The sequence below is a fragment of the Xenopus tropicalis genome, chromosome 9, assembly GCF_000004195.4.
Source record: "Xenopus tropicalis strain Nigerian chromosome 9, UCB_Xtro_10.0, whole genome shotgun sequence".
NCBI lineage: Eukaryota > Metazoa > Chordata > Amphibia > Anura > Pipidae > Xenopus > Xenopus tropicalis.
The window spans coordinates 88,154,035-88,173,759 of record NC_030685.2 but is presented as its reverse complement, the minus strand read 5'-3'; the positions used below and the strand labels follow the sequence as shown (position 1 = coordinate 88,173,759).

General features: G+C 49.4%; 1 protein-coding gene across 11 annotated transcripts in view; it reads left to right on the top strand.

Annotated features, from left to right (window-relative positions):
• kalrn (kalirin RhoGEF kinase) overlaps positions 1 to 19,725 on the top strand; it is a 72,250-nt gene that overhangs the window by 50,248 nt on the left and 2,277 nt on the right. For 6 of the 11 annotated variants that reach the window (XM_031892636.1, XM_031892640.1, XM_031892635.1 and 3 more), the window contains 14 exons: positions 1,865 to 2,050; positions 2,281 to 2,452; positions 3,470 to 3,708; positions 4,582 to 4,829; positions 8,753 to 8,852; positions 11,561 to 11,623; positions 15,221 to 15,248; positions 15,520 to 15,685; positions 16,926 to 17,047; positions 17,182 to 17,313; positions 17,416 to 17,580; positions 18,265 to 18,343; positions 18,522 to 18,722; positions 19,498 to 19,636. In XM_031892636.1, the coding sequence (XP_031748496.1) occupies positions 1,865 to 2,050; positions 2,281 to 2,452; positions 3,470 to 3,708; positions 4,582 to 4,829; positions 8,753 to 8,852; positions 11,561 to 11,623; positions 15,221 to 15,248; positions 15,520 to 15,685; positions 16,926 to 17,047; positions 17,182 to 17,313; positions 17,416 to 17,580; positions 18,265 to 18,343; positions 18,522 to 18,722; positions 19,498 to 19,636 (2,040 nt within the window). 11 annotated transcript variants of the gene reach the window in all.

Genomic DNA, 19,725 nt, shown 5'->3' with positions numbered 1-19,725 from the left:
GTGTTCCAGGCGCCGAGGGGTGCCGGGTGCTGCCAGCGTGGGGCCCAGTCCCCGGGGGGTATCTGCTCCCATATAGGACACAAGTGCAAGATCTAACTGCCATGTTAATTGGTGGGATGTTGGGAGTTGTAATTACCCATAATGCCATGGGGGCAATATGCCTCGTACTCCCTTGCTGGGACCCTCCATTCTCTATCTCCAGCCCTGTTCAACAGGAGGGGTTCCCTGGTTTGTTTACACCTTTCTGCCCCCTACTGGGAATTCTCTATTCTGTTTGCTCTGTATTTGCCTCATTCTTACTTTCCCTTCCTTTGGTCTGGAACCTGGGACCCTGTGTATTATCCTACCCAGTAGCCTCCTTCCCTCTTACGGGAACCAACCCCCCCCCCCCCCCACGGGTAAGTGAATCCAATCTCCCCCCAGTACTTACTCAGGTACAGAGCTCTGATTCTCTGTACTTCCTGCTCCTGGGCTGCTCTCCTCCCCATGGTCAGGCAGGAACCTCCCCCTGGGTAAGTGAATCCAATCTCCCCCCAGTACTTACCCAGGTACAGAGCTCTGATTCTCTGTACTTCCTGCTCCTGGGCTGCTCTCTTTCCCATGGTCAGGCAGGAACCTCCCCCTGGGTAAGTGAATCCAATCTCCCCCCAGTACTTACCCAGGTACAGAGCTCTGATTCTCTGTACTTCCTGCTCCTGGGCTGCTCTCTTTCCCATGGTCAGGCAGGAACCTCCCCCTGGGTAAGTGAATCCAATCTCCCCCCAGTACTTACCCAGGTACAGAGTTCTGATTCTCTGTACTTTCTGCTCCTGGGCTGCTCTCTTTCCCATGGTCAGGCAGGAACCTCCCCCTGGGTAAGTGAATCCAATCTCCCCCCAGTACTTACCCAGGTACAGAGCTCTGATTCTCTGTACTTCCTGCTCCTGGGCTGCTCTCTTTCCCATGGTCAGGCAGGAACCACAGCCCCCCCCCCCCCGGGTAAGTGAATCCAATCTCCCCCCAGTACTTACCCAGGTACAGAGCTCTGGTTCTCTGTACTTCCTGCTCCTGGGCTGCTCTCTTTCCCATGGTCAGGCAGGAACCCCCCCTGGGTAAGTGAATCCAATCTCCCCCAGTACTTACCCAGGTACAGAGCTCTGGTTCTCTGTACTTCCTGCTCCTGGGCTGCTCTCTTTCCCATGGTCAGACAGGAACCTCCCCCTGGGTAAGTGAATCCAAACCCCCCCAGTACTTACCCAGGTACAGAGCTCTGATTCTCTGTACTTCCTGCTCCTGGGCTGCTCTCTTTCCCATGGTCAGACAGGAACCTCCCCCTGGGTAAGTGAATCCAAACCCCCCCAGTACTTACCCAGGTACAGAGCTCTGATTCTCTGTACTTCCTGCTCCTGGGCTGCTCTCTTTCCCATGGTCAGGCAGGAACCCCCCCTGGGTAAGTGAATCCAATCTCCCCCCAGTACTTACCCAGGTACAGAGCTCTGATTCTCTGTACTTGCTGCTCCTGGGCTGCTCTCTTTCCCATGGTCAGACAGGAACCTCCCCCTGGGTAAGTGAATCCAATCTCCCCCCAGTACTTACCCAGGTACAGAGCTCTGGTTCTCTGTACTTCCTGCTCCTGGGCTGCTCTCTTTCCCATGGTCAGGCAGGAACCACAGCCCCCCCCCCCCCCCAGGAACCTCCCCCTGGGTTAGTGAATCCAATCTCCCCCCAGTACTTACCCAGGTACAGAGCTCTGGTTCTCTGTACTTCCTGCTCCTGGGCTGCTCTCTTTCCCATGGTCAGACAGGAACCTCCCCCTGGGTAAGTGAATCCAAACCCCCCCAGTACTTACCCAGAGCTCTAACACACAGTCCCTCTCTGCCCCCAGGGGAAGCTGACAGCCCAGGGGAAGCTGTTGCAGCAGGACACCTTCTATGTGATCGAGCAGGAATCGGGGGTCCAGTCTCGGACGAAGGAAAGGCGGGTTTTCCTGTTCGAGCAGATTGTTATTTTCAGCGAGCTCCTGCGGAAAGGTTCCTCCACGCCGGGGTACATGTTCAAAAGGGGCATAAAGGTGAGACGTTGGGGCACCCAGTGGGTGCAGGGAGTTGGGCTTCAGTAGCTTTAGTAGAGGGTCTTCTCTAGTAGGGGGGTCTCAATGCACTTCTGCCTTCTGCAATATGGAGGTTTTACTTTACGCCAGTTAGTCTGGCCCCACATGAAGGACCTGGGCTAGTATCCTGGGCCGGGAGTTGCCACCTTTGTACCTGTAGGTTAATATTGGTTCTGGTTCCCCCCCCCCAGATGAATTATCTCATCTTAGAAGAGAACATTGACAACGACCCGTGCAAATTCGCCATTCGGAGCCGCGAGACGTCGGAGCGGGTGATCCTGCAAGCGGCCAACGCCGACATTAAACAGGCCTGGGTGCAGGACATCGGGCAAGTGCTGGAGACCCAGAGGGACTTCCTAAACGGTGAGCAGTGAGGTGCATCATGGGAGCACGTGGCGGGGTAGGAAGGGGTGCCAGGGTAGGTTATAGATGGCAGCTACCCTGGGTAGGGGCAAACAGGGTCTAACTACACACACAACTCTCATTCTCTGCTCGTTCTGCTTTGGGGCTGCTCTCCTCCCTATGGTCAGACAGCAGACAGAATGTATTTCTTATATAACTGGGAGTTGTAAGGGTGGAAGCGCTCTGGCTCCCTCTGCTGGATGCATTTAGTATTGTCTGTAGAATAATGATAGGCCTGTAGGGGGCGCTATGGTGGGGGGGGTAACCTCTAATCCTACAGTAGCGGGACTCCATCCAAACATATAATGCTGCCAAATGAAAGAAAATCGAATTCTAAGCAAATGTATTGTCTGCACTGCTGCTGGTTCCGACTCCTGAAACAATGTAGCAGAAGCCAACTGATTGGGTGGAGTCAGAAATAGAGACGAGAATTCATTATTGTGTAATGGAAAGTGTTTGGGTGGATTTCCCCTTTAATGCATCGAATTGGGGACGGTGGAAAGTGACATTAACCCTTCGCCTGCATTTTCCTTTGTGTTTTCTCTCCCACCTCTCTAACTTTGTGCTTCTCTCCCTTTCATGCCTTCACTTCTCCCTCCCTCCCAGTAAGTCTCTTTAATTCCTCTCTTTGGGGTTCATGTGAGTGGGGTGGGGGGGGTGAGACCCAGATATTTAATGGCTGCACCCACAGAGACCATTAAATATACAATTTATACTCCAAGCTGTTAGCTACAAACACTAAAATTAAACCATTTAACCCAATTTCATTGAATCTGAGCACACACGGCCCAACCAGGTTGTACAATCTGGTCTGACACACATCAACCCCCCGCAGTAGGAGGAGCCCTTATCACTGGGACCCTACAGTGACACAAGGCCCGTGGGCACAATCAGTCAGGACACTTGCCCCTTGCACGTAGGTTATAGCGCCCCCCAGTGGTGTTAGAGATCTCATACTCTTTCCTCTCTCTGCCCCAGCCCTGCAATCGCCAATAGAATACCAGCGGAAGGAGAGCAACGCAGCCATGAACAAGCCTCAGATTGGCCGCGGGCCGTCCCCCACCGTTAGGCCTCTCTCCTCTACGCCCGTAGGGTGTGAAAAAGATGTCACCATCCCAGTGCGGAACCAGTCGCTACCAGCGCGGAAAATACCTACCTCTAACGGCAGCGCCGGGTATGAAATGTACCCACGGGCGGAGAAATGTGACCCAAACCAGGTAATCGCTACTGTCCCCATCTTGCCCTACTGTCTCCATCTTGCCCTACTGTCTCCATCTTGCCCTACAGTCTCCATCTTGCCCTACAGTCTCCATCTTGCTCTACTGTCTCCATCTTGCCCTACTGTCTCCATCTTGCCCTACTGTCTCCATCTTGCCCTACTGTCTCCATCTTGCCCTACTGTCTCCATCTTGCCCTACTGTCTCCATCTTGCCCTACTGTCTCCATCTTGTCCTACTGTCTCCATCTTGCCCTACTGTCTCCATCTTGTCCTACTGTCTCCATCTTGTCCTACTGTCTCCATCTTGCCCTACTGTCTCCATCTTGCCCTACTGTCTCCATCTTGCCCTACTGTCTCCATCTTGCCCTACTGTCTCCATCTTGCCCTACTGTCTCCATCTTGCCCTACTGTCTCCATCTTGCCCTACTGTCTCCATCTTGTCCTACTGTCTCCATCTTGCCCTACTGTCTCCATCTTGCCCTACTGTCTCCATCTTGCCCTACTGTCCCCATCTTGCCCTACTGTCTCCATCTTGCCCTACTGTCCCCATCTTGCCCTACTGTCTCCATCTTGCCCTACTGTCCCCATCTTGTCCTACTGTCTCCATCTTGCCCTACTGTCTCCATCTTGCCCTACTGTCTCCATCTTGCCCTACTGTCCCCATCTTGCCCTACTGTCTCCATCTTGCCCTACTGTCCCCATCTTGCCCTACACACTACCCTCCTCTCTTCTTCCCTTCAACTACTGCCCTTTGCTCCCCCCAAACCCCCTATCTGCTCTGCACGTTCTGATTTACACCCCAATAACCCATGTATATGAGTATGAGTGCAAGCTCCTATGCCCACTGACTCCTGTGCCCGGTTCCCTGCAGAGCGAGCTGAGCGGCTGCAATGGGACCAACTCCATGGTGGTTGTACAGGATTACTATGCACTAAAGGAGAATGAGATCTGCGTGTACCACGGGGAGTTGGTACAGATTCTGGCCATCAATCAGCAGAACATGTTCCTGGTATTCCGGCCGTCCAATGACCATTCCCCGGCAGCGGAAGGCTGGATCCCGGGATCAGTTTTGGGCCACATTTCTAAACCTTCCGCAGAAAATAGCGACAGATCCATCAAGTAAGTGGCGCCGGGAGCAGTAAATGGATTTTTTTTAGTGTAGAATGTGGGCCGGCGCCGGCGCGGGGGACTCCTTGTGTTAATAGTTGTACAGATTTTAATGGTAATTTTGCCGGTTCTGTTTGCCGACACGGAACCCGTTTGGACTGGACTGTAGCGCCAAGCTACCTTATCTGTATATTGGGATGATATTGTGTTGGACTCGGCCCGAGCTCCTCAAAGAGGAGAGTTTCCATGTTGTCTATGGCAATGTTTATGTACAGCCTGTAATAAGTTTAATTTGACTTTCTGTTATTTTAATATATATATATAATTATATGTTCACGGTTAAAATTGTTTAAAAAAAAAAATATTTTGTTTTTTTTTTTTTTTTTTTTTTTTTTGCGAGCCCCGCCCCTTACCAGTACATTCCTGTATAAAGTATTTTGCACTATATAAACCCGAAAAAAAAGAGTTTAAAAAAAAAACCGAAACCCAGAGAAGTGCGAGGAGTCCGATTGTGCGATCTGTGCGCATTGTACCTGTATTGTAACCAATCATTGCCATGTACGGTTTGAAATGTGTCCAATAAATTCTCAGCGGGAGCATGGTTGAACTATACAGAGTTTCTTTCTGCACCCCAAAATCACTGCAGGAAATTAGGGGGGCAATGCAGATCGGGGGGGGGTTCATGGTTGGTTTGTGCCCCCTTCCTTGCCGGCCCCCAACTGCCACCACAAGTGATGTGGCCATAACAGGACATAGACAATTGCAGGGTCAGTGCTGCCATCTGGGGGTTATAGTGGGTACTGCAGTCAGGTGGCCCCATTGCAAGGGAAGCCCAATAGTGATGGGCCGGCCCAATACCTGTGGGACCTACAGGTCGGGCAGGTTCCACTTGCGACCTAACACTGCCAGCCTGAGTCTTCCAGCTTCTGTATTTATAGGCCTGTGTCTGCCATGCCCCACCCCTTTAGTGATGTCATTGCGGGGCAGGTTTGGGTCTATAAATACAGGGCAGAAGCCGGGTCGGGTAGGGTTTGGGTTGGGACTGGGCAGGTTCAGGTTGGGTGCCCAAGAGAGGCCAAAGTGTAAGGTGCAGATCTAGAAGGGGGTGGAGCTTGTGGAGGAGTGGGTGGAGTGTGAGTGGAATAGGGGATTCTACACAGTAGGGGTGGATCCCATGCATGGGGCTTTTAGTTCATTGGGGCCCTATTTTACTTGTGGCTTGTTGGCCCCGGGGCCAGGGGTGTAACTACAGAGGAATCAGACTCTGCGGTTACGGGGGGAGTGTGAATGAGGCCCTGATTAGTGAGCAATTGTAACCTATCTTTATAGAATGGGGCAACTGCCCAACGTTTTGGGGTATTGAATTTGCTGTGGGGTAACATCACCCAATTATTTGCCTATTTGTTACCTGGGTGAATGGGGTCCCCATACCCCTGATCCACCCATCCATTCCCCTACTAAAACCCGCCCCGTGATCCACCCAAACCCCGCCCACACCTTAAGTCCCACCTACTCTCCAACAAGGGGGAGGGTCTTGCGAAATAAGAAGTATTATGAGGCCCATGATTATTGGTGTTGGCCCCGTCCAGGCCTATTAAGCACAAAGGCCCCCCTGCATGTTGTCTCCTAGTAAATGAATTGGTACTGGGGGTCTTCGTGCCAAGGTACCCCAATATTTCTGTATTTGCCTCCTACAGTTCCGAGCTCGCTGTGACCGTATGTTGCCTCCATAATTATTATAAAGCTCCTTGGAGACAGAGGTTTGACCTTTATAACTTATAAGTTAATTTCCCAAGGCTGCTCTCCTCCCAATGGACGATTGACCACACCCCCCACCACTACCATGGGAAAGAGAGCAGCCCAGGAGCAGGAAGTACAGTCAAACCACATGCAGGAGGGCTGCCATAATAAGGACACTTAATAAACCCCGGTTTCCATTTTGTTCCCAGCTCACTAGCGCCCCCTGTTACACCGGGGTCCCCCACAATTAGCAGTGATGGGGTGACATGAAACCTGTTCTTGTTTTGGGGTCCGGTTTCCCGTATGTTGCAGTATTGGCTGAAGTCGGGGTGAATAAAGGGCATTTCAGAGACAGCCAATGGGAATTGATGAGACATTGTGATTATCTGCTGTGTCAGATACTGGGGCTGCGGGGAGTTTCTGTGCATTTTCACTGAATGGTTTTACTTTGCCATTAAAATGATCAGATTTCAAAGTATTTGCTTTTTAATTGATTTTGCTTTTCTTTATTTGTTGCTGAATTTACTTCTTTAACCTCAAGTCACACGTTTCACTTACTGGCGTTTGTTTGTTTGTCAATAAAAATCAACATGGTGATCCGACACGTGATCTGACAGTAGCTGGATCTGCCCCATATTCCTCCCCAGTTCTCTAATCACTCAGAGCAATTGGGCACATATTTACCCCCCCAAGCAAGGGGCAGGGCAGTAACACAAATATAGCTGGGCTGCGCTTCCCAATGCTTCCCAACGCTGCTCTCTTTCCCATGGCCACTCCAGTGAATCCAATCCCCCCCCCCCCCCCAATATTCGGTTACAGAGCTCCGACTCTCCCCTCTTCCTGTTTATGGACTGTTCTATTTCTCATGGAACCTACCACTGTTTAAAGGGGGTTTCTTCTTCTTTTCTATGCATTCTACCCAAATATATAAGCAGCGCCGGATTCCACTATAGGGAGCCTATAGGCCCCCCCACAAAGGAGCATTCTTTTTGTTCACATACGGAGCCCTGGGGACAGGATGCACTGGGGGGCCCTTATATTTATGCCTGTATATAAGCAGGTTTTCATTATGATTTAGTAAACAAAGGTTGAAGTGATACAAGGAATTGGGGGGTTCTGGGCACACAGAAAATCTGGGTAAGTACTGGGGGGAGATTGGATTCACTTACCCAGGGGGAGGTTCCTGTCTGACCATGGGAAAGAGAGCAGCCCAGGAGCAGGAAGTACAGAGAATCAGAGCTCTGTACCTGGGTAAGTACTGGGGGGAGATTGGATTCACTTACCCAGGGGGAGGTTCCTGTCTGACCATGGGAAAGAGAGCAGCCCAGGAGCAGGAAGTACAGAGAATCAGAGCTCTGTACCTGGGTAAGTACTGGGGGGAGATTGGATTCACTTACCCAGGGGGAGGTTCCTGTCTGACCATGGGAAAGAGAGCAGCCCAGGAGCAGGAAGTACAGAGAATCAGAGCTCTGTACCTGGGTAAGTACTGGGGGGAGATTGGATTCACTTACCCAGGGGGGGGTTCCTGCCTGACCATGGGAAAGAGAGCAGCCCAGGAGCAGGAAGTGCAGAGAATCAGAGCTCTGTACCTGGGTAAGTACTGGGGGGAGATTGGATTCACTTACCCAGGGGGAGGTTCCTGCCTGACCATGGGAAAGAGAGCAGCCCAGGAGCAGGAAGTGCAGAGAATCAGAGCTCTGTACCTGGGTAAGTACTGGGGGGAGATTGGATTCACTTACCCAGGGGGAGGTTCCTGCCTGACCATGGGAAAGAGAGCAGCCCAGGAGCAGGAAGTACAGAGAATCAGAGCTCTGTACCTGGGTAAGTACTGGGGGGAGATTGGATTCACTTACCCAGGGGGAGGTTCCTGCCTGACCATGGGAAAGAGAGCAGCCCAGGAGCAGGAAGTATTTTGGAATAGGGGCATACAGCAATTAGGCCCAAGTGGATCCATGTTCCAACCCCGGGTGCTATGGTACTTGCCTGGGCGCAACATTGCGGACGCGGCACAAAGAACGTTACAAGGAAACACGTGTATGAAATGAGGGTCTGTATGTTCCCTACATGTATGTAATTCTGCTCTCCCCCCACTCACAATGAATTAACGTATTGAATAGGACACGGCTTTCCTGAGCTTTTTGGCCGCCGCCGTTTCACCTCCTTCATTTAAGTTGCTGCATTTTTTGGTACAACAGGACGTCATGCTCTTGGCACACGCTCCGCATGAGAAAACGGGACGGGACGGAGTCCAACGGCCCATGTAAGAGGCAAGAGGGCCTGGGCAGCATGGCGAAAGTGAGTAACGGAGCTGCGCCCACCGGGGGCGCCACATTCCCGCTTCTCCAGCAGGGCGGCGGGCTCCTCGGGGGGGTTGCATGCAGCTGAGCACTTTTGTTTTGTTTGAATTCCCTGCACCTTATCCCAAAGCTCCAGTGCATGATATTGGGGCTCCGGACCAGGACACAGACTCTCCCACTGGCACAGACGCGGCTGGAAATGAAGGATTTTTACAAATAAAAAGTCCACTCTCCAATTCCAATGGAGAATTCCTTGTCCGAGAAGATGGTTTCCCAAGAACAAATCCAAATTAGGAAAACCGGGCAGGACTCACTGAGACTGACGCGGCAATTGGCCAATCGCTGCATCATAGCCCCACCCAGTGGCGCCATGGCCCCACCTCTTCTCCACTCTGTGACATCACAGCCCTGCCTTTTCTCCGCCCCCATGATGTCACTGCTCGCCCGCTACAAACACCAACAGGTGGCAACCCTATCGCCCTGCTGCCTGGGCCCCCCAAAACCGCGGAGGCTGCTGTATATATAGTTCCGCCACTCGTATCACAGTAACTGGGTTGATAAAAAGCCGCGCGTCCATGGAGTTCAACATTTTATGTCTCTAAATGAAGCCTAAGTGCGAGTTGCTCCAGAGGAGGGCAAAGAAAGCCATCTGTACCCTCTCCAATTTGCCTCAGAGGGGTGGGGGTACGAGTGGGTAACATACTGTACCCCAAGTTCAAATCATTCCATGTCCTCTGTCTCTTGTTTGTCGGCCATTTTGAGTCCATATCCTCTGTGCCATTGGGAGTGTCCTTGTCACGTTATGGTCCGTGTTTCCTTGTTACCCCACACGCTGAGTGACCCACAACATAAATGTGGGAAGTTCCTATAGGCCAGGACTGTCCGACTGCAATGGCTCCCAACAGGACAGAGCAAATACAGTATGGGGGCAGGAGTGGCCCCTAGCCGGCACCGTGACAGACAGTGAGTATGAGTGCATGAGCATATATATGAGAGCGTTCCCCTCCCCCGGTGCATGCATTGCAGCTTCCCCCCTGCAGTTCCAAGTCCTGCAACTCTGCATTGCAATGGTTCCTGCCACACCGCTCATTAAAGGGAAACTATACCCCCAGAATGAATACGTAAACATTTATTTTATGTGACTTTTAAAGAATCTCATCAAACTGGAATATATATATCGGTAAATATTGCCCTTTTCTTCCTTTCCCGCCATTTTGTGATGGGCTGTGTGCTCCCTCAGAGGTCACATGACCAGAAATAATGCAGCTCTGACTGTAACAGGAAGTAGTGTGGGAGCCAAAGGCAGAACTCTGCCCATTCATTGGCTGATGGGGCCTAGCATGTGTGTGTGCCTTGGCTTGTTTGTGTGCACTGTGACTCCTTAATTCTTTCTATTTAGGATTACCCAATAGCACAAACTACTATAAAAGTATATTTTTATGAAAATGGTTTATTTAGATGAAACAGGGTTTTACACATGAGCTGTTAATGTGATATATCTTTATAGAGACCTACATTGTTTGGGGGTATAGTTTCCCTGAGGGAATGGCACCCCCTATTATTTGATATATTAAAGGAAAGAGATGGCACAATAGGTTTTTATGCAGCGGGATTAACCCTGCGTGTGTAATTAAAAAATGTGATGTTTCAGGGACACGCCCCTTCAGGGTTAATCCCGCTGCATGAAAACCTATTGTGCCATCTCTTTCCTTCAATATATGGAAATGCACCTTTACAGAGGGCAGCATGGGCACACTGGCAGTATATAAATGCCCGCCTTATACCCGTACACACTGGTTCCAGGGCTCTGTGAGAATTCTGCCCATGTTCTACGTGGAACAACGTGGCCCAATTTAGGGTTAATAGTGCGCTGGGTTAGTAAGAACCTTGGCTCTGAAACTGAAAATGCAACTAATGTGTCAGTAAAGGAACCCGTCAGCCCAGGGCAATATCTCTGTTGTGCCAGGGAAATCCTACCGAGGGCAGGGAAATGTTTCTGTGTTCCTTACATATTCTGTCTGTGTTCTTATATGTTTGGGGCCCACGGAGCGCACTCGTTCCATGAAATACTAATATGAAGATACAACAGGGGTATAAGAACTTATTGGGATCTGGCGTCAGCATCCTGCAATGGCACTCACCCCAAATCCCCCCCTAACTGGCCTTCAGGCTGGGCCCCCTTAGCCCATAACAAGGTTATAGATATATAGAAACATTGGGGTAACATTCACCCTGCTATAGTTCCAGGGGTACCCAGGGCACAAATAAGCACTCACCCCAAATCCCCCCCTAACTGGCCTTCAGGCTGGGCCCCCTTAGCCCATAACAAGGTTACAGATATATAGAAACATTGGGGTAACAGTCACCCCGCTATAGTTCCAGGGGTACCCAGGGCACAAATAAGCACTCACCCCAAATCCCCCCCTAACTGGCCTTCAGGCTGGGCCCCCTTAGCCCATAACAAGGTTACAGATATATAGAAACATTGGGGTAACAGTCACCCCGCTATAGTTCCAATATAGAAAATAAAATACCATCCCTATTGTACCGTTGGTCACACTATGATGATACAGTCTTGGTGACCTATAAAAACCCTTGATATACAATTTATTTTTGCTTATATAGTTTACATTTCCCACATTGCCCCCCTGTTTGCTGCTTGACCATTTCTCCTTCTTCTCTTGCTCCGTTCCTGCTGCCCCCCAGGACCCCAATAACAGTTCAGAGGAGTCTGAATGCGATGACCTTGACCCCAGTGCTAGTATGGAGGTAAGGAAGCGTTAGGGCAACCTGGGCATCACAGGGAGGCTGGTCTGGGGGAGTCTGTGCTGGGCACTGTAGGAAGGGGTCTCTGTATATTTAATATTATATATTTATATATCAATAAAGAGAAATAGGCTCTCTCGTTGGGGTGTGAGTTCATGTCATAAAGGTTTTTTCGTGTGTTTTTATGTCACTAACTGAAGGGACTGAGGCTAAAGCTACTCTGCTGCCAATCATTCACATGGCTAGGGCAACCTTTAGCCAATCACAGTATTAGAATATTGAGTGGGCTTGCCAACCAGCAGCCCACCTGAGTATTAGAATGATCACAGGGTTACTCAAGTATTAGCCAATGGCAGCCTTTGAGCATCCACAGGGCTAGATCAAGCTGCAGCCAATCAGACCATTAGAACCTTGGCAGGATTAGACCAACCTGCAGCCAATCAGATCACTGGAACCTTAGCAGGATTAGACCAACCTGCTGCCAATCAGATTATTAGAACCTTAGCAGGATTAGACCAAACTGCAGCCAATCAGATCATTGGAACCTTAGCAGGATTAGACCAAGCTGCAGCCATTCAGGTCATTGGAACCTTATCAGGATTAGACCAACCTGCAGCCAATCAGATCATTGGAATCTTAGCAGGATTAGACCAACCTGCAGCCAATCAGATCATTGGAACCTTGGTAGGATTAGACCAACCTGCTGCCAATCAGGTCATTGGAACCTTAGCAGGATTAGACCAACCTGCAGCCAATCAGATCATTGGAACCTTGGTAGGATTAGACCAAGCTGCTGTCAATCGGGTCATTGGAATCTTAGCAGGATTAGACCAACCTGCAGCCAATAAGACCATTAGAATTTTAGCAGGATTAGACCAACCTGCAGCCAATAAGACCATTAGAATCTTAGCAGGATTAGACCAACCTGCTGCCAATCAGGTCATTGGAACCTTAGCAGGATTAGATCAAGCTGCAGCCAATCAGATCATTGGAACCTTGGTAGGATTAGACCAACCTGCTGCCAATCAGACCATTAGAACCTTAGCAGGATTAGGCCAAGCTGCAGCCAATCAGGTCATTGGAACCTTAGCAGGATTAGGCCAAGATGCAGCCAATCAGATCATTGGAACCTTGGCAGGATTAGACCAACCTGTGGCTAAAAGACTATTTGATGTCCATTGATGGAAGGTTGACAGTTCCAAGGAAGAAACAACAGCAAGAAAATATATTGGGGATCATTTCTGCAATGCTGGGGTATAAACTGATGCCACACACATATATATATATATAATTATTATGGGATGCCGTATGAAAGGAAAGTCAATTTTACAGCCCAGTAACCCTCATCCCTAGAAGGGACAATAAGTTGGTTACGTTACAAACAGCAGATTTATTACCCAGATGCAACATTGAGCCAAGGAGGCTTTGTTGTACCAGGTAAGTCTGTTTCTATGAACAGGTAAGTAGGAACCAGGGTCCCAGATATATTGATATTATGGGCTTTGTCCTGGCTGAGACCTGGCGCAATCCCATTTTTTTCTATTGGAGAATAAAGACTTGACTGTAGGGAAAATGAGTGAAATTATCTGTATTTTATTTGCTGCCCATAATATTGTCATTGAAATGCTATGGAAACATTCATTGTCAGCTGCATAGATATATCCCTGGGGCTTATAGGCCTGTCCAGCACCCATAGGAACTATCAGAATATTATTGTGTTTGTGCCAGAGGGTTTCCCATTGCATTGTATTGGGCTGCATTTAATGGAACAAGTCTGGTTGTAAATATCCATCAGATTGTGCTCTATGATCCTCTGTGCCCCCAGTGAGTAATAATATCGGGAAACCCCCAGCCGACCACTGCTCAGGATCTAGGCCCCATATTAACCATTAAATAAACCCAATAGGGCTGTTCTGCCCCAATAAGGGGTAATTATATCTTAGTTGGGATCAAGTACAGGTACTGTTTTATTATTACAGAGAAAAGGGAATCATTTAACCATGAAATAAACCCAATAGGGCTGTTCTGCCCCAATAAGGGGTAATTATATCTTAGTTGGGATCAAGTACAGGTACTGTTTTATTATTACAGAGAAAAGGGAATCATTTAACCATTAAATAAACCCAATAGGGCTGTTCTGCCCCAATAAGGGGTAATTATATCTTAGTTGGGATCAAGTACAGGTACTGTTTTATTATTACAGAGAAAAGGGAATCATTTAACCATGAAATAAACCCAATAGGGCTGTTCTGCCCCAATAAGGGGTAATTATATCTTAGTTGGGATCAAGTACAGGTACTGTTTTATTATTACAGAGAAAAAGAAAATCAATTTTAAAATTCTGAATTATTTGATTAAAATGGAGTCTATGGGAGACGGGCTTTCCGTAATTTGGAGCTTTCTGGATAACGGGTTTCCAGATAAGGGGTCCGATACCTGTACTACAAATAATAAAAAACGAAGACCAATTGCAAATTGTCTCAGAATATCACTCTAATGAGAGGCTGCTCTAATGATGCTGCGGTCCCAGGATCACTGTCTCATTGGAGTCTATGTCAGTAAGTAGGGTAAATAAGGTATGTTGGGTATATAGGGTATGTAGGGTATATAGAAGGGCAGCTCTCATAGATGTGCATAGGCCACACAGTTCCCATAATTCCCCCTGCTGCCCCCTGTTCTCTCCCTCAAATGCCAATCAATATCCCCTCCAGTTGTTTCCCCACCCCAGTTGCACCAAGGCACCTACCTACCCCCTAGTTCTTGCCCTGCTGGGAAGTTGCAAGGTGGGCAGTTCAGCAATGAAGAAGAAAATGTCTACTTATTAGTTGGGCAGATTTCATTTAGACATAAAAGGCCGAGCTCAATGGACATGTGTCTTGTTTCAGCCTACGTTACTATGTTACTATTATCCTGATGGGGCAAGGCACGGTCCTGTTTATGGAATGTTCCCTCAAGTGGAGGCCCACAGGCCAGATTTTGGCCCTCTATGGGATTTTTGCCCCTGGATACATAGGACTCGGAAATGGTGGAGGTCAGGGGGGCCGTGACCCCCCAAAATTTGGGTGGGCATCAGGGGGAGGGGTCACTTTGCCAACAAAAAGTGGGCGTCCAAAAATTCCTCCCTCTATTTGCCTCGCCAACTAAAAAATATTTTCTGCTGGACATGAGGAATAGGAAGTCACTGACCCACTATACACACTGCCCGGTGGCCACAGAGCTTACACTCCAATACCTGATGCTGAATATGGGTTATAAATAGTATTGTAGAAGGGAAGCCCAGCGTTGGGAGCAATTTAGAGTCCATAAAGTTCCCAACTGCTATGGAGTTCAAGGGGAACCAATCTGTAGCATAATTGCCCACCCAAGCCATGAGTGGGGGGGAGTTCAAGCTTGGCCTCCACTTTCACTGTGTTTAATGCATTCTCCTGTACTATAGACCAGCTGGAGTTACAGCCACCCCCTCGTACTATCTGCTGACTGGGAGCTACTGACAATGCTTTTTCCTGTACTTTATTCTTGTTACCCCTCCTAGAGATGTCCCACTGCGCCCCCCTTAGTCCCTGTCGTTAATAAACCCCCCTCTTCTCTTTCATTTTCCAGATAATGAACCCTAATTTCATCCAGGAAGGTGAGTATCTGTCCCCACAATATAATATAATATAACTGCCAGAATGGAGAGAAGGTTCCACCATTCCTGGGGCCCCTCACATCATCCCCGGGGGGGGGGGGGCAGTGGGGTTTCTTAGCTCCCCAATTCATCGTTTTCTAATACAAAACTAAATAAAAGACAAAACTTTGGGTCAGATGTTGATGTTTCTGGGCTGATTTATGGGGCAGGGAGTCATATTTGGCCCCATAGAAGTTCCTCTCCCGACGCTGAGATTTGGTTGTTTCGGCAGTGGCCCCTGAGTTCCTGGTGTCCCTGGTGGATGTCATGTGTGTTCTTGGGGACACAGTCACCCTACAGTGCAAAGTGTGCGGCCGGCCGAAGCCCAGTGTCACCTGGAAGGGACCCGACCAGAGCATCTTGGATGGGAACAGCAACACCTACTCCATGTCAACCAGGTATGGGGGGGGCCATGTCCCATTGTCCTTGTTGGTCTCTCTAATCCGACTGTCTGTCTGTGTCCTGTTGGCTGTCTCTATCCATCCATTGTCCATGTTCCCAAGGTCTCTCTACTTCCAACTGTCTGTCTGTGTCCTGTTGGCTGTCTCTATCCATCCATTGTCTATGTTCCCGCGGTCTCTCTACTTCCAACTGTCTGTCTGTGTCCTGTTGGCTGTCTCTATCCATCCATTGTCCATGTTCCAATGGTCTCTCTAATCCGACTGTCTGTCTGTGTCCTGTTGGCTGTCTCTATCCATCCATTGTCCATGTTCCCAAGGTCTCTCTACTTCTAACTGTCTGTCTTTGTCCTGTTGGCTGTCTCTATCCATCCATTGTCCATGTTCCCAAGGTCTCTCTACTTCCAACTGTCTGTCTGTGTCCTGTTGGCTGTCTCTATCCATCCATTGTCCATGTTCCCAAGGTCTCTCTACTTCCAACTGTCTGTCTGTGTCCTGTTGGCTGTCTCTATCCATCCATTGTCCATGTTCCCAAGGTCTCTCTACTTCCAACTGTCTGTCTGTGTCCTGTTGGCTGTCTCTATCCATCCATTGTCCATGTTCCCAAGGTCTCTCTACTTCCAACTGTCTGTCTGTGTCCTGTTGGCTGTCTCTATCCATCCATTGTCCATGTTCCCACGGTCTCTCTACTTCCAACTGTCTGTCTGTGTCCTGTTGGCTGTCTCTATCCATCCATTGTCCATGTTCCCACGGTCTCTCTACTTCCAACTGTCTGTCTGTGTCCTGTTGGCTGTCTCTATCCATCCATTGTCCATGTTTCCAAGGTCTCTCTACTTCCAACTGTCTGTCTGTGTCCTGTTGGCTGTCTCTATCCATCCATTGTCCATGTTCCCAAGGTCTCTCTACTTCCAACTGTCTGTCTGTGTCCTGTTGGCTGTCTCTATCCATCCATTGTCCATGTTCCCACGGTCTCTCTACTTCCAACTGTCTGTCTGTGTCCTGTTGGCTGTCTCTATCCATCCATTGTCCATGTTCCCACGGTCTCTCTACTTACAACTGTCTGTCTGTGTCCTGTTGGCTGTCTCTATCCATCCATTGTCCATGTTCCCACGGTCTCTCTACTTCCAACTGTCTGTCTGTGTCCTGTTGGCTGTCTCTATCCATCCATTGTCCATGTTCCCAAGGTCTCTCTACTTCCAACTGTCTGGGCCTCAGTCTCTTCTCTCTCTTCTCCCCCAAGTGAGTCTGGAGACATCAAGCTGAAGATCTGCCACGTGATGCCCCAGGATAGTGGCATCTACACGTGTGTGGCCAGTAATGAGCTGGGGGCAACCTCGACATCTGCCACCATCAAAGTGCAAGGTAAATACCTGTCTTGGGGGGGTGGTTTCCTGCCCCCATAATAGACCCCAACTTCTTTTCTGTCCAGAAAACAGTGTCTGTGCTGCCCCCTAATGGCGCCAACACTTACACCCCTTTTTGCCTCTGTTTCCCAGGGGTCCCTGGGGCCCCCAGCCAGCCGCTGGCTCAGGAGAGAAGCAGCACCTCCGTCATCCTCCGCTGGCTGCCACCTACCAGCACCGGCAATTGCACTATATCCGGCTACACTGTGGAATACAAGGAGGAGGGTAAGGGCTGAATATGGTTATTCCGGGTCGGTACTTGTGCTGTTGTGAGTCCATTCCCCAAACTGAAGTTCTAGTTCCCTTCAGCCAATCATGTGTCCACAGGTGCCCAACTATGGCAGCAGTCAGTCGCCTCTACCCTGGATACTTACCTCGTCCTAGAAGACCTGTGCCCTGGGGCCCGGTACCAGTTCCGCGTGAGCGCCAGTAACCCCTGGGGTATAAGTCTGCCGAGTGAGCCTTCCGAGCCAGTCAGGCTTCCAGAAACTGGTACGTTTTAGGGCTGTATCCTTGACAACCTCATTTGCTTTTTCTTGACCATGGGAAAGAGAGCAGCCCAGGAGCAGGAAGTACAGAGAATCAGAGCTCTGTACCTGGGTAAGTACTGGGGGGAGATTGGATTCACTTACCCAGGTGGAGGTTCCTGCCTGACCATGGGAAAGAGAGCAGCCCAGGAGCAGGAAGTACAGAGAATCAGAGCTCTGTACCTGGGTAAGTACTGGGGGGAGATTGGATTCACTTACCCAGGTGGAGGTTCCTGCCTGACCATGGGAAAGAGAGCAGCCCAGGAGCAGGAAGTACAGAGAATCAGAGCTCTGTACCTGGGTAAGTACTGGGGGGAGATTGGATTCACTTACCCAGGGGGAGGTTCCTGCCTGACCATGGGAAAGAGAGCAGCCCAGGAGCAGGAAGTACAGAGAATCAGAGCTCTGTACCTGGGTAAGTACTGGGGGAGATTGGATTCACTTACCCAGGGGGAGGTTCCTGCCTGACCATGGGAAAGAGAGCAGCCCAGGAGCAGGAAGTACAGAGAATCAGAGGGGAATAGTATTCAATGCCGCTGGCAGGAAATACCTAGTTGGACTAATACCAATGGATGTATGTTTCATCCTAAGAGCACTTACCCATTAATTGAATTGTTTTAACCCTTGTTTATTTTTTTTATTTTTTCAGATACCAATTCCAACGGATCAACAATTTCATGGAAAGGAAACTTTGAGCAAGTCTACACAGAGCTGCATGAGATTGGAAGGTTAGATTCCCCTTGATTGCTAGGGATGCTGGGAGATGTAGTTTACTAAGAGCTGCAGGTTGCTTTAAATAATATGTTGCCTCCAAGCCCCCCCAATGTTACTATTAACCCCCCACTGTTACTATTAGCCCTGCCTGTAACCCCCACCCACCTTAATGCCCCCCATTTCTCCAAACAGGGGCAGGTTCTCCATAGTGAAGAAATGTGCCAAGAAACAGAGCAGGAAGGACGTGGCGGCCAAATTCATCAGCAAGAAGCTAAAGAAGCGAGAGCAGGCGGCGCACGAGGCGACACTTCTCCAGCACCTACAGCACCCACAGTACATTACCATCCATGACACCTTTGAGTCGGACGGTGCCTACATCCTCATCCTGGACCTGTGAGTGCCGGCTGGGGCAACGGGGTTCTGAATAGGGCTACCCACCGCTAAATGGGAAATAATAACCCAAATATCCAAAAAAAAAAAACGTACACAAGGTTGGGAAGTTGGATACTAAAGTAGTTGTTACTTGTCCTTTACTGGCCGCTTCCCCTGCTCAGTTTCCTTTCTCTTCTACTGGAGACCCCTAGTGGTGAAGTGAGGAATAGGATCTCTCCACCAATACCCAACTAATGTGGCCAATATCGTTCTAATTATACTACTAAAAGGGGGATTGGAGCCACATTGGTGGCCATACACTTATAGATCCACTCGTTGGGCAAGGTCCCCATATAATTGTATCTTTCCCCCAGTATACCCACCTAATGTGGCCAATATTGCTCTAATTACATTACAATGAAGGGGATAGGGGCCATTAGAGCGAGGGCCACATTGGCTGCCATACACGGGCAGATTTAAGCTGTCAATCAGAACAATTTGGCAGCTTATCTGCCCGTGTATGGGGCCCTCCGACCGGCCTCCCCAACTAATATCTGGCCGAAAATTGGCCGATGTTGCTCAGGCAGGCTTAATTTTCCCATTGGATTGAGGGCCACATTGGCTCATTTCCCTTTTATTTTAATGCAATTGTTTGGCCTAAGGGCCAAATGATTGAATTAAACCAATATTGCCCAGTTTAGATACGTTTGTTTGTCATTGCATGACATTGGCTATTGGGTGTGTTCCAATGGTCCCTTCCCAAATTCTGATTGGACCATCTTGTGGCTCCCTGCAGCATGGAAGATGGCCGCTTGCTGGATTACCTCATGAAACACGACGAGCTGATGGAAGAGAAAGTGGCGTTCTACATGCGAGACATCATGGAGGCGCTGCAGTACCTGCACAGCTGCCGCGTGGCGCATTTAGACATCAAGGTGAGAAGCCGGGGTATCGCTTGTACACAGTTTAGGTGAAATGGGCCTATTAGCCATAGTCAGTGCTATACCTGTCCTAGAGCATTATG